At 47.7% G+C, this 11,546-nt stretch overlaps 3 protein-coding genes across 3 annotated transcripts; 1 reads left to right on the top strand and 2 right to left on the bottom strand.

The window, feature by feature from the left end:
• Positions 1–25: 25 nt before the first annotated feature.
• GGS22DRAFT_14146 (uncharacterized protein) lies at positions 26–1,473 on the bottom strand. Its single transcript, XM_047958741.1, has 2 exons — positions 1,046–1,473; positions 26–935 (listed from the first exon to the last, which is right to left on the bottom strand). Exons 1-2 carry the CDS (start codon positions 1,231–1,233, stop codon positions 278–280), a joined length of 846 nt encoding a protein of 281 aa, XP_047824317.1. The 5' UTR covers positions 1,234–1,473; the 3' UTR covers positions 26–277.
• Positions 1,474–5,417: 3,944 nt separating this feature from the next.
• GGS22DRAFT_183828 (nitrate transporter) lies at positions 5,418–7,091 on the top strand (the record flags this gene model as incomplete). The annotated part of the gene is made up of 3 exons (XM_047964133.1): positions 5,418–5,582; positions 5,660–5,739; positions 5,792–7,091. 3 exons carry the CDS (start codon positions 5,418–5,420, stop codon positions 7,089–7,091), a joined length of 1,545 nt encoding a protein of 514 aa, XP_047824318.1.
• An 845-nt stretch (positions 7,092–7,936) lies between these two features.
• GGS22DRAFT_194519 (Ser-Thr-rich glycosyl-phosphatidyl-inositol-anchored membrane family-domain-containing protein) lies at positions 7,937–9,307 on the bottom strand (the record flags this gene model as incomplete). The annotated part of the gene is made up of 2 exons (XM_047965513.1): positions 7,937–9,023; positions 9,082–9,307. The coding sequence occupies 2 exons, from the start codon at positions 9,305–9,307 to the stop codon at positions 8,458–8,460; spliced, it is 792 nt and encodes a 263-aa protein (XP_047824319.1). The 3' UTR covers positions 7,937–8,457.
• Positions 9,308–11,546: the final 2,239 nt, after the last annotated feature.

An 11,546-nucleotide genomic window follows, 5' to 3' on the forward strand; every position in this document is an offset into this window, starting at 1 on the left:
AATCATCTTCAGTCTTGATTTTATGATCTTGTTTAAGAATAACTTAAACTTTACTTTACTCCAATCGAAAATATCAAATTTTTCCATAAAAGAATCATTGAGGCATCATGAAAGATTCGATCAGTATGCTGAGTGTAACCTATTCAACCCAGATAAAATGTGGCTGCCCTTAAATCAAGTCTACCTATTTATTCGCCGTCTATGTATCCTGATATTATCATATCTCATACTTCATACCTCATATTACCCATCCTATCCCGTATCTTTACCTAGATATCTAACAAGCATCTTCCCCCGTGGTATTCTTAGGTTTCTCAGCGCTGTTAAACAAATACATACATGTGACGAGCATCTTCCCAGCAGCTGATACCAAGATAGCCACCCAAGATCCAGCAGTCCGATAGATTCCCGCGCCTGCGAGCGATCCAGCGATAAGCGTTGTTAGGAACATAGCACGCCTTGTGCGTGGTCGGTTTTTTAATTTGAGTAGACCCGGGTCGATTACCAGGTCAACCCAAGCGGCTGTAGCCATAGCCGTGCTTATCTCAGTCATCCGAAAGGCGCGGGACTGTACGACTTGGCTACCAGATGCAAATGCCAGTAGTCCTATAGGAATTAACGCATTTGACCCTTCCAAATCCGTACCGTGCAGGTACTGCATAGCCGCGGCGGCAAATACTAGGCACGACTGGATGAAGTTGCAGCATACAAGCCACACCCGCAGCCGGGGACCGACGATATTGCCAATTTGACCAGTTATCCAGCTACCCAATAAGAAGAAGCCGAGGGCTGCTCCAATGTTTGCCGTGATGAACATCTCGCCGTTGAAATGGGGCAGTATGATCGCCAGCATGAGGAAAACCGTATTTCCTGTCTGATTCGATGCGAAACAGTGGAAATCGGGGAAGGAGATGGCATCTTGGATACCGATGCAGCTAACATGAATCAAGTATTAGCAAGTCGATCCGAGCATACGAACCAATCATGAACATTGACCCAGTTTCTCCTGTGCTCAATATCTCATTTTGGCAGGGGAGTCTCTTACAAGGTCAAAATTAATAGTTCAGATTCAACAAGTCCAGATGGACGAACGGGCTCTAGCATGTGATTCCATGCTCTCGAGATGATTGAGCTTGAACCGGACGACAGAACTGAGTCGGAATCGGCTGTCCGGATACTATTCGATCTCTTTTGCTCAGGATCTTGGGTAGTATCGACTCTTAGGTCCGCCATGCTTTCTGAAATTCAAGAATTGGATAGGGTTAGATGGCTAGCAACCAAAATTGTTTAAATATCAGCAAACTTCGGGCAAGAATGTCACAAACTGGGAAAGTTGCGAGTCACAGCCCGGCAAGGGTGACAAGTCAAGGGAATCACACTGAATTTATTAATCTTTGACAGATAATCGACTCGCATATTGGAAGCCGGAGTCGGTCAAGAAAATTTGATTACTTGCCGTTCCTCCAATATTACCTGAATACCGTTGTGAGTGTATCTTGCCCCGGCGTGTTAGCCGACAACCGCCGCAAGGCGAAGGGAACCGTAACCTCAACCGGTGCTTTAATGGATTTTCATGGATCTTGGCAACGACACCGCTATTACTTCTCGACCTGATAGATCCGTGCCCGATTTAGAGGATTGCCGGGTTACGGCTCTAGTGAGCCGTCCCGAGAGCCTATTTCAAACCTCTTTGTCTACCGCGACGCCAACAAGATGGAACAGTTGCAGATAATAGCACTTCAGGGATTTATCGGAGAGATAGGGAAACAGTATCATCTTGCCAAGCTACGTTGGGACCGCCCATCACATTTAGCAGTCTTACGGCATATGAGGGTATCCTCATTACACAGCGAGTATCCACATTATAAGATGTCTAAGAGGAACATGACCAATGAAACGGGAGCCATTTATTGGTCTTAGGTGCCATTCCGACCTCAACAAAGGAGGTTCTATCTAGTAGGGATCTGCATTATACGTATAATGGAGGCACTATACGGTATTACATTATACATACCCCATTATACCATTATACCCATACAAAATTGTATAATAGACGGTATAATGTTGTATAGAGGCCAAAAACTTCCACTTATCGACGATTTTCTCCCTTTTCTAATACATACGATGCCTCAATTGATCAAAGGATATCTATAAGTACGATCTTTAAGTCGATTCCTTCTGAACGCGCTTTCTGGGCGTAGAATTAGGTATATACAGGACTCTACCTAGATAAGGAATCGATTAGATTAGATCAAAACTAACAAGCTGGCGTTTATTGACGTCAATTCTCGTAGTATAGGTACGTACAAACGCGCCTTCTGAATCTCTTGAATTTTACCGACAAATTAATCGATCGCATGGAATAAGAAAGCTATGGACAGTTGCTAGATCACTTAAGAATTGAATAGGGTTGTTTCAGATTTGTATTTAATTTCTTCGAAGTTAGGTAATTTTTCGAAGAATTAGGTAGTTTGATTGATTGAAATATTTGAAGCTATTTTGAAATAAAATTGTATGTGTTATATGAATAACCCCTGTATGTGTGGATATATGGGGCCGGAGGGTTTTTCCGTTCCGTTATACGTATAATGAATCTATTATACGGTATAAGTATAATACATTATGCGCATAATGTATAGTTGTATTATACATTGCGGAACCCTACTATCTAGGTTCTTACTTAATACTACCCGTAGGCCAAAATACCAGGTGCCGACTACCGAGTGGATACCCGAGATCCGTGGTCCGCATCTATCATCCCTTAACATCAAGTTACGGCAACAATCCTATGCCGTTGCCGGCATACTAAGGTTAAAATAGCTATGATTGTGGCGGTTTTGACAACCAAGATCCTGCAAGTCGGTACGGTTGAGCCCTACGGAAAAGCTGCCGATACAAAAGCAAATGCTTGGCAATTTCCAGCAGCAGCTGACATAGAGGTTAACCGGCAGGCTTGAAGCGATTAAAAAGTGAATGCCAGGCAATCGGGTTTCTTTTTTCAGCCTTTCCGCATTGAACTAACATCTAGGAAGGCAACCGATTGCGACTCTAGGATCTCATCCCGCATCGTCATCCCTATATCACTAGATAACCGTGACTCAGTTCTACTGGCGGCAACGCAACTCCACCGACAAGCGACGAAAACCAAGTCAAGCGGTGAACTCAAATAAGACTCCAAACCGTCAAACATAAAAGAGAAGCCAATAGTTGCGGTTCCTCGTCGACCATCTAGCAATTGATCACGCTTCTTTTGAGCTCTTCCGGCTTCGATGGGATACTTTGAAACACGACAACTATAGTATAACAATATAAAACGCTCAGCCACTCTTTCAACATATACTCTATGAAAGAAATGCAGTCAGTCTCGTTTCAAGACCTCAAGGGCGATATTCTCCAGGAAATCGGTATTTCGATGTTTAGGCCCAGTCGAGATTCCCGTCTGGCGAGGTGTATATATGGCGTTCTTAGACGATGAGAACGAATTGCGGTCGAGATTGGAGACAGTATACAGTGTATTCGAGAATGTTACTTCGTAGAACGGTAGGTGAATATTTGTCATGTTCGATATGCTACCAGGACCTTTAGGCTCATTTCATACATGCGCCGAAACAATGAAGAGAAGAGCATCTCTCCATTCACGAGATGTTCCCAATCATATGGCCGAAATGAAGTTACTCGGGTCTGGCTATACCACACCAAAACACATGTGTATCATAAGGCTGATATATGACATATCACCTTTACCATCCTATTGGTACCACAGTAGGTGACCAAGCGAATATATACCTACGCATGATATCGTACAAGAGCTCCAACCAGGTGCGTGGGGGCATAGGACAGGGATCTATGGTGTCCAATCTAGTGGAGCTGCCGGTATCTATGGAATCCTTCCAGGTACATACAAGCCTAGCGACAAATTGTCGGTAGATCCGCACTGTCCTCCCAAGCGTGTTAATTAGATATTGTCCTTTTCGGATTGGATACCCGAGTCATTCAGCGATCCAAAAGGCCGCACATCTATTCTAGTGAGTAGTACCAAACAAAATTTGTGTAACGCCTATAATGACGTTTCCCCTTTACTAACTCGAAGAATCTTGACGAGCTGACATTTCGAAGGATGTGTCTATCCCCGGACTCGCCCAATCCCTCGGATCCCGAGCAGCCACGGGAAACCTCCCCAATACAACCGAAGCCTGCATGATCAGGGAAACCTGCCTGCCTGCCTCAGATCGATGTTCCAGCACCTAACGCACACGGTACGCGTGGAGCTAAGGCAAGCCTCATTCCCGCAGAAATCTTACTAGGCTAGTCGAGTTCGGACACTAGACCACTGACAGCGCCTGTTCTTATCTCTGAGCCGGTGAACCGAAGCGGATCGCTGTCGTTTAATAGAGTCAACTCATTTTGTTATGTATTATCGATCAGGCGCCCAGAGATAAGGAGAGGGATCTTCAACATCACTGTTAGTGCATCGCCGGACAGTTGCGTCGTGATATCTGAAATTGGTTGGCTGTAGACTTCAGGGTTTCGTTATCTACCTACGTTCTTATTCGATTCCCCAACGGCAACAAATCTTACCCTTATATCATGGCTGATATACTGCTAGAGGCATTCACCCGCGCGCAGTTTCACGAGGGTTTATAACACCGGAGATGCGAAGTTGGCCTTGGACTGTAACTCTCATTGCCGCCAGGTTACCATTCAGTGGAACGGAATCATTTTGTCCAAATTCGCTCTCCTGGTGTAACTTGAGTAATCGATCATACCTACCAACATACATACACACATACCTAGCAATACGGCTGCGTTCGCACATTTCTCGGGCAACAAATCATTTGGCCGCCAGAGCCTTGGACTGGTCGGCGCATCTTACACAAAGTCTTGCTATAATAGCCTTTCAGAAGCCCTCTTCCGATTTATCGAGTCCAGTCGAGGTTGGTCTTGAGCCTCATCCACCGCCAGTCTCATAACATAGATATCTAGTCAGGGGTCTTTTCATCGTCTAACACTTATTTTTAATTGCATCTTTAATAATTGGACGACCGCAACTCATTATCTTGTTTGTATCCGAATCGAACGTTTCCGTGCGCTATTCTGGCGCTCCTTCATGCCTTATCTACCAGAGGGTCTCCCGCGGAAAACAATTATTCGGCCGTTAGTGCGGGTGTTGATACTCAAGGCCCACTGCCGAGACGACCTGTCCGGAGATGCACAATTGCACAGCAAATATACTCGCTAAGCCTAAAGAGTATATGCGTATAAGTTGCACTTAAAGGAGTATAAACGACTATAGCCCACGATCGCTAGAAGTCGAGTCTGGGATCTAGTCAAGCAGCGCTCTCCTAATAATAATAAAAATTGAGAGAAAGACATCCTTGATCGCGAGGTCTCAGGGGTCTCAACTCAGAAATTTCAATATGAAGTTTTCATACCTTTGGGTGGCTCCGGAGGTCAACCCGATCAACCGCAAAGCCCGATCGGTCCCTTTTCTAAATATCTTCAATGTATACGGGCGCGTTTTCTTCTTTTCTTGGTGGGGATTCATGGTAGCCTTCTGGGGCTGGTATACATTCCCTCCTCTGGTGAGTTTCTCATTTTTCTTGCTTCGGTACCATATGTCATCTGAATAGGTAAAGGGGACTGACACTACTGCCTATAGTTAACGCACACCATCAAAAGCAACCTTCATCTCACCTCAGCTCAAGTTGCCAACTCCAACATTGTCTCGTTATGTGCAACGTATGTATTCATCATTATGCAATGGCCGTTTCCCTGAGCTAACGTGACGGAGATTGTTGATCCGGTTTGTGGCTGGTCCTGCCTGTGACCATTTCGGACCTCGCTGGGTATTCGCTGGTACACTTCTCATCGGATCAATTCCTCTCGGTCTCGCTCCTCTCGTCCACGACGCTCAAGGCCTCTATATCAGCCGTTTCTTCATGGGTATCCTCGGTGGCTCCTTCGTTCCTTGCCAGGTTTGGTCGACCGGTTTCTTCGATAAGAATGTCGTGGGCACTGCCAATGCATTAACAGGAGGATGGGGTAATGCTGGTGGTGGAATCACGTACTTCATCATGCCTGCCGTCCTCGACTCCTTCGTAAGACGCGGTTACTCGGATGGCGTCGCATGGCGCCTCACTTTCATCGTCCCTCTCATCATAACCATCGCGACCGGCATATCTATGCTGCTCTTATGTCCCGACACTCCTACCGGCAAGTGGTCCGAACGCCATCTCCACGCAGACCAAAACCTCGCATCCCACAGCAGCGGTCTGTTCTCCACCCCACCCAACGGCCTCGTCGACATCCCAGGCAGCATCACCGACAAAGCGGAGTCCGCAGGTGACAAGAGTATCCACGAACTCGAGCAGGACCGGAAGCCCATCCCCTACGACCACGAAGCCGCGCTCTCGAAAGAAGAAATGCTGGAAACGGCCCGAGGCGAAGTAGTCCAAAAGCCAGGCTGGGATATAATCGCGAGCGTGCTCGCCTCGCCACAGACGCTATTCCACGTGCTCACATACATCTGTTCGTTCGGAGCCGAGCTAGCCATCAACGCCATTCTCGGGTCCTACTACGCGCAGAACTTCCCGCGGCTCGGACAGACGGTGTCGTCGGAATGGGCCGCCATGTTCGGGTTCATGAACTTGATAACTAGACCCCTCGGCGGCGTTATCTCCGACGTCCTGTACCACGCCACGGGCCGCAACCTCTGGGCCAAGAAAGTCTGGATCGTCGTATGCGGCTGTCTTACCGGCGCCATGCTCATCGTCATCGGCATGCTCGACCCGCATCACCTGCCCACCATGATCGGGCTCGTTGCGCTAATGGCTATCTTCCTCGAGGCGGGCAACGGCGCGAACTTCGCTCTCGTTCCACACGTGCATCCCCATGCCAACGGCATGGTCGCCGGCACGACGGGCGCTGGGGGTAATCTCGGTGGTGTAATTTTCGCGGTTATCTTCCGCTTCATGGATAATGGAACCGATTACGCGAGGGCGTTTTGGGTTATCGGGGTTATGACTATCGTGCTTAATCTGTGCCTCTGCTGGGTTAAGCCTGTTCCTAAGGGGCAGGTTGGTGGGCATTAGGTGGATAGGTACCTGTTTGAATTGGGCGGGCTTTTATTTGATGTTTCTGTTGTGTGCGAGACGGAAAAAGCCTGGTTGGCGTTAGGGGTTGGTTGGTTGGATAGATGGATATTGGATGTTATATCGAATGGGAATTGGAAATGGGTCGGGTTATGGGATAAGATAACTGTCAAATGTATTGGGAATAGGATTCCTATATAAACTAGGAGATGAAATCTTGATAACAATAATATGTTTAGATTACCTTGGTGTGGTTTAATTTGCTTGATTTGCTTGATTTGCTTGATTTGCTTGATTTGATTCGAATTGTCGTCGGTGGCTTTGAATATTGGGCGCCCCTTCATTCTTATGCAGCTCGGACTTTCCGTACGGAGAATTGTCATAGCTCATAAATGACTACCAATTGGAGAAATCCGTAACGAGTAACCGCGCGAGTAATATACCTATTCAGCACCCCAAGAGCAAGACATGATCTCCCGCAGGCTATGCTCGTTAGATAATACCGAAAGCAACAAACCAGAAACAGCTCTGTCTCTCTTCCCCAGAAAAATCCCCAGCAACAAGCTAGGTAGCTCCCGCATCCTCCACCCATCTAAGATATCACATCTCAGACAAACCTAAAAAGCAACGCCTCCGATCGTCCTTCCGGATTTCCCGATCTGTCCCGGTCTCAAGGGCTCCCGGCGTCGATGATTGGGGAGATCAACAGATAGATAAAGCAAAGATAACCTTAACGAAGTTACACAAGCAGTCGGGGACGCGCGGCCACGTGGAAGTGACATCCATAGATTAGGTAGATTTAAAGATAGACGGTTGAACCTAATTCGAGTTTACTTATGGGGTCTTAGTCATTGAGTTGAACCTTAGGGACGTCTGATGTGTTACTTATTCGACGTTGTCTCTCCTTTCGAAGTATATTTCAACTACATACACCTATCCATCTATCTATCTTACCATCTCTCAATGTCACCTCACTCGCCTCGAAGAAACGATATGTACGATATACATGCCTCTTATAACCTAGAGCTATCAAAGCGACCTAGCTATCAAGGGGGATAAAATCATGCCATACACAAACACATCACACGCAAACAAGTCAAGCAAGGGAGGGAGGAGAAAAAGTAATAGTAGTTTTGAGAAGGTATATTCAGGATGCGACAGGGCGCCTATCAAATAATTGACAAGAAACGTGCGGGGCATTATACGACTACCAAATCGCATCCATCTGAAGGTTTTTACCTAGGATCCCTAGCGCACAATTGAATCCTAAGCCGTCGTCCGTGTCAGACGAGCCCGTTCAATTAAGTTCATTAATTCCTATCCCCCGATTTTTCCATTAGTCCCAGAGAAAACGCGAACCACTGCTTTACATGGCGAGGACGGCGAAAGCGACACCGCCAATGAGGGCGAAGGAGCCGGCTGCGTTAGCAGCGGCGGCACCGGTGACGACCGCAGGGCCAGAGGTGGTGGCGGTAGCGCTGGGGGTGACACCAGTAGCGCTGGTCACGATGGTGGTGGCCGGGTAGCTAGCGGAGACGGAGAGGTTGCCTGAGGGGGTGACAATGGTGGAGGCAGAGTACGTAGGGACAACGGCGCTGCTGGTGCTGTTGGTGACCGCGCTGCTCACGGAGGTGGCGGTAGGGTACGAGGGAGCGCTGGAGACGGAAGTGGTGGGGTATCCAGCAGTGCTGGATTTGGAGCTGGAGACGACCGAAGAGCTGCTGCTGCCAGCAGTAGGGTAACCACCGGCGGTGGTAGAGGCGCTTCGGCTGGTGGACTCGGTGCCGCACGAGGGTCCCTCAATGGAGAACGGGAAAGAGTACTGGAAGATGCTGGCATCGGCGACGGAGGCGATCTTGATACCGTAGGTCTTGTCAGTGCCGAGAGAGCAGTCAACATCCCAGGTGAAAGTGCCAGCGGTAACGTCGACGGCTAAAATCGCGTTAATACCCAAATACCAGATATCATTCAGCAACAGGAGTATACATACTGGTCAGGACGGGGCCGGGAGTAAGAGTGGAAGGGGTAGCGCCTCCGAGGAGAGAGACGGTAGCCTGGCCGGTGTACTTGCCAGCATCCCACTTGATGGTGAAGGCCTTGCCAGAGGCGACCTTGGTGCCCTCAGCAGGCGAAGTCATGACGGCGTAGCCAGCAGTCTGGGCGAAAGCCGAGGCGGCGAAGGCCAAGGCGGAGGCGAAAACGGTAGTAGAACGCATTTTGTTTGGTGTTTTTCCGTGGGATGGGAATTAAAGGGGTGGGAGAATTAAGTCGACTTAAAAGTCTGGGAAGGAGTGACTAAATAAAAAGAATGTAATAGGCCGATGAGGCTGAGTTTAGAAAAGAGCGTGGTAGTCTGGAGGCGACTTTGGATTGTTGCGGCTGGATGGAGTAGAAGAGGAGGAGAAAAGAAAAGGGAAAGATGTGAGAAAAAATAGGTCGACGATATTGTATGACTGATCCCAGGACTGGTGAGAATCACCCTGGTACCTTGGAACTACTTTAGGACCAAGAGTGGCACAGCCTACATCGCGGGTACCTTCTCACTTCGCTACTGCATTCTGTTCCCCATACTGGGTAGTCCTAGACAGGGGTCCAGTTCCAAGGTCCAGTCCAAGGTTGCGGTAGGCTGGTTCGTGCCAGGTTTTGTGGCTAGATCTTTTGTTTGTCTCACTCGAGATGCGACAAGTACCTCCCCGCCAACCATTCGTTATAAAGATACATTCCAATCGACAAGAGATACACGCCAAGAATTCTTCAGAAGTATAAGGGTATCCACTTTAAGGCAGACTAACCTGCGTCTAAAGTCCAGCTTTCCGTCATTCCACTGGTTGATCAGTGGACGATCAATCTCATGGGTCCTGAAAAAGGTAAATTACAGAACCCACCAATGTAGGCTAGCAAAGCTAACAGAAAGTTAACATTACATTTCGAAAGGGGTGACCCTGTTTTCTTCATGCCGACCCGGTGCCTTTCTTGTGCCTTTTCGATCGTGACATCGGCTCATCTATCGCGCAGTCAAGATGCGTGGATGCGTGGAGAAACACTTAAAAATACTTACTTAATACCTTGCTGTCTTGGTCGCATAGTTAATATCATGCGTGCTGATCAACGGCGTAAATGAGTCGTTAGTTTCTCTACTGGGCATTTATTGAGAGATGTCCATTATTAATGAGAGAACTGAACTCCATTCTCGGATTCGGGTTTAGGTTCAAGGTTACTATCTGGTTACCACTGACTAATAGTATTCACCTTGTTACAGCGTACATGTTACATACTCCATATTATTATCTACCTACCTACTTTACCAAGAAGTAGAAGACTCACTCCTGACTCCTATATTGAGGCTGGAGGCAGAAGGCTGTCGAAACGTCGATGCCCGAAACATGCTTATTTCGCAAAAGGACCCGGATACCTGCGCGGAACATAGGCCCTTATTCCTGGCGCCTTGCCCGACTCGTCTGGAAGGTCCAAAAGACAGCCTTCCTGCAGTAGTGCTGGGATTTAAGGCGCCCGGCGTTTATAGTGCCTATTAAGTGCTGTGAGTCAGCAAAAAGTCCCTGTCTAGCATCCAGTAGCTGAATAGCACGACTTTCAGCATGCCAGATCTGTTTGCGCCTTTACCGCTTACACATGCAGGTACCATAGCAGGTACCATACAATTGCAAGAGCTGCAATATCATTCATCAGGGAATTAGGTGGACTGACTCGCTCTCAAGCCCCTTCTCATTTGACTATTTTATTTGTCCGCTTACGGTCACACTAACCATAATCTCTTTATATTGTGGTGCTCTCTCTCGAGACTGCCCACAACCATAAGGCTGGGTGAGAATTATCTCATCTGAGAGAGGAATGACTGCATTAGACCCTCCCCAATCCATCTTCACCATAGGTACATATCAAGCTTTTGTGACGCAGGTAATATCTGCGTAGCATTCTATGTCATACTATCGGATTAAACATACCTACGCGCTCCGTTCTAATACCTATTAACTTACCTCCTATTATATCATCGTAATAATAGACCTATCAAGCTTTTTTTAACTTGTCGGATTAGAAGGATTCGGGATATCTACTAGGTACCTATCCAAGCTTCCCATCCATGGCCGTCCAAATCATGCGTCCCGCGTCCCGCGTCCCATCTCCCCCCAGCTTCGAGGTCCTGTGCGAGTAATGCCGGGGAAGCAATAATAACGGACGTATGAGAAACTTGGTAATAGTACGATGGCTTCCCCGGGAAGGGTTTTGTTTGTTGGGCGTTGGCCTGAATATGTGTAACGCCCCCGTAAGCGAGTATTACACAGATTTCTCTTGCATAGTCCAACCTGCATACACGCCAAGAGAAAGAAGCAATCCTTTAAAGTTTTGCGCGCCCGACCATCCCGTCCCCCTTCCCTCTTCCCCCCCTGCGCGGCCGAAAGAAAGCCAGCGAAACAGGCATGGTTCGTGTATTTTCGT

Source organism: Annulohypoxylon maeteangense (assembly GCF_022496945.1).
Source record: "Annulohypoxylon maeteangense strain CBS 123835 unplaced genomic scaffold GGS22scaffold_1, whole genome shotgun sequence".
Classification (NCBI taxonomy): Eukaryota; Fungi; Ascomycota; class Sordariomycetes; order Xylariales; family Hypoxylaceae; genus Annulohypoxylon; species Annulohypoxylon maeteangense.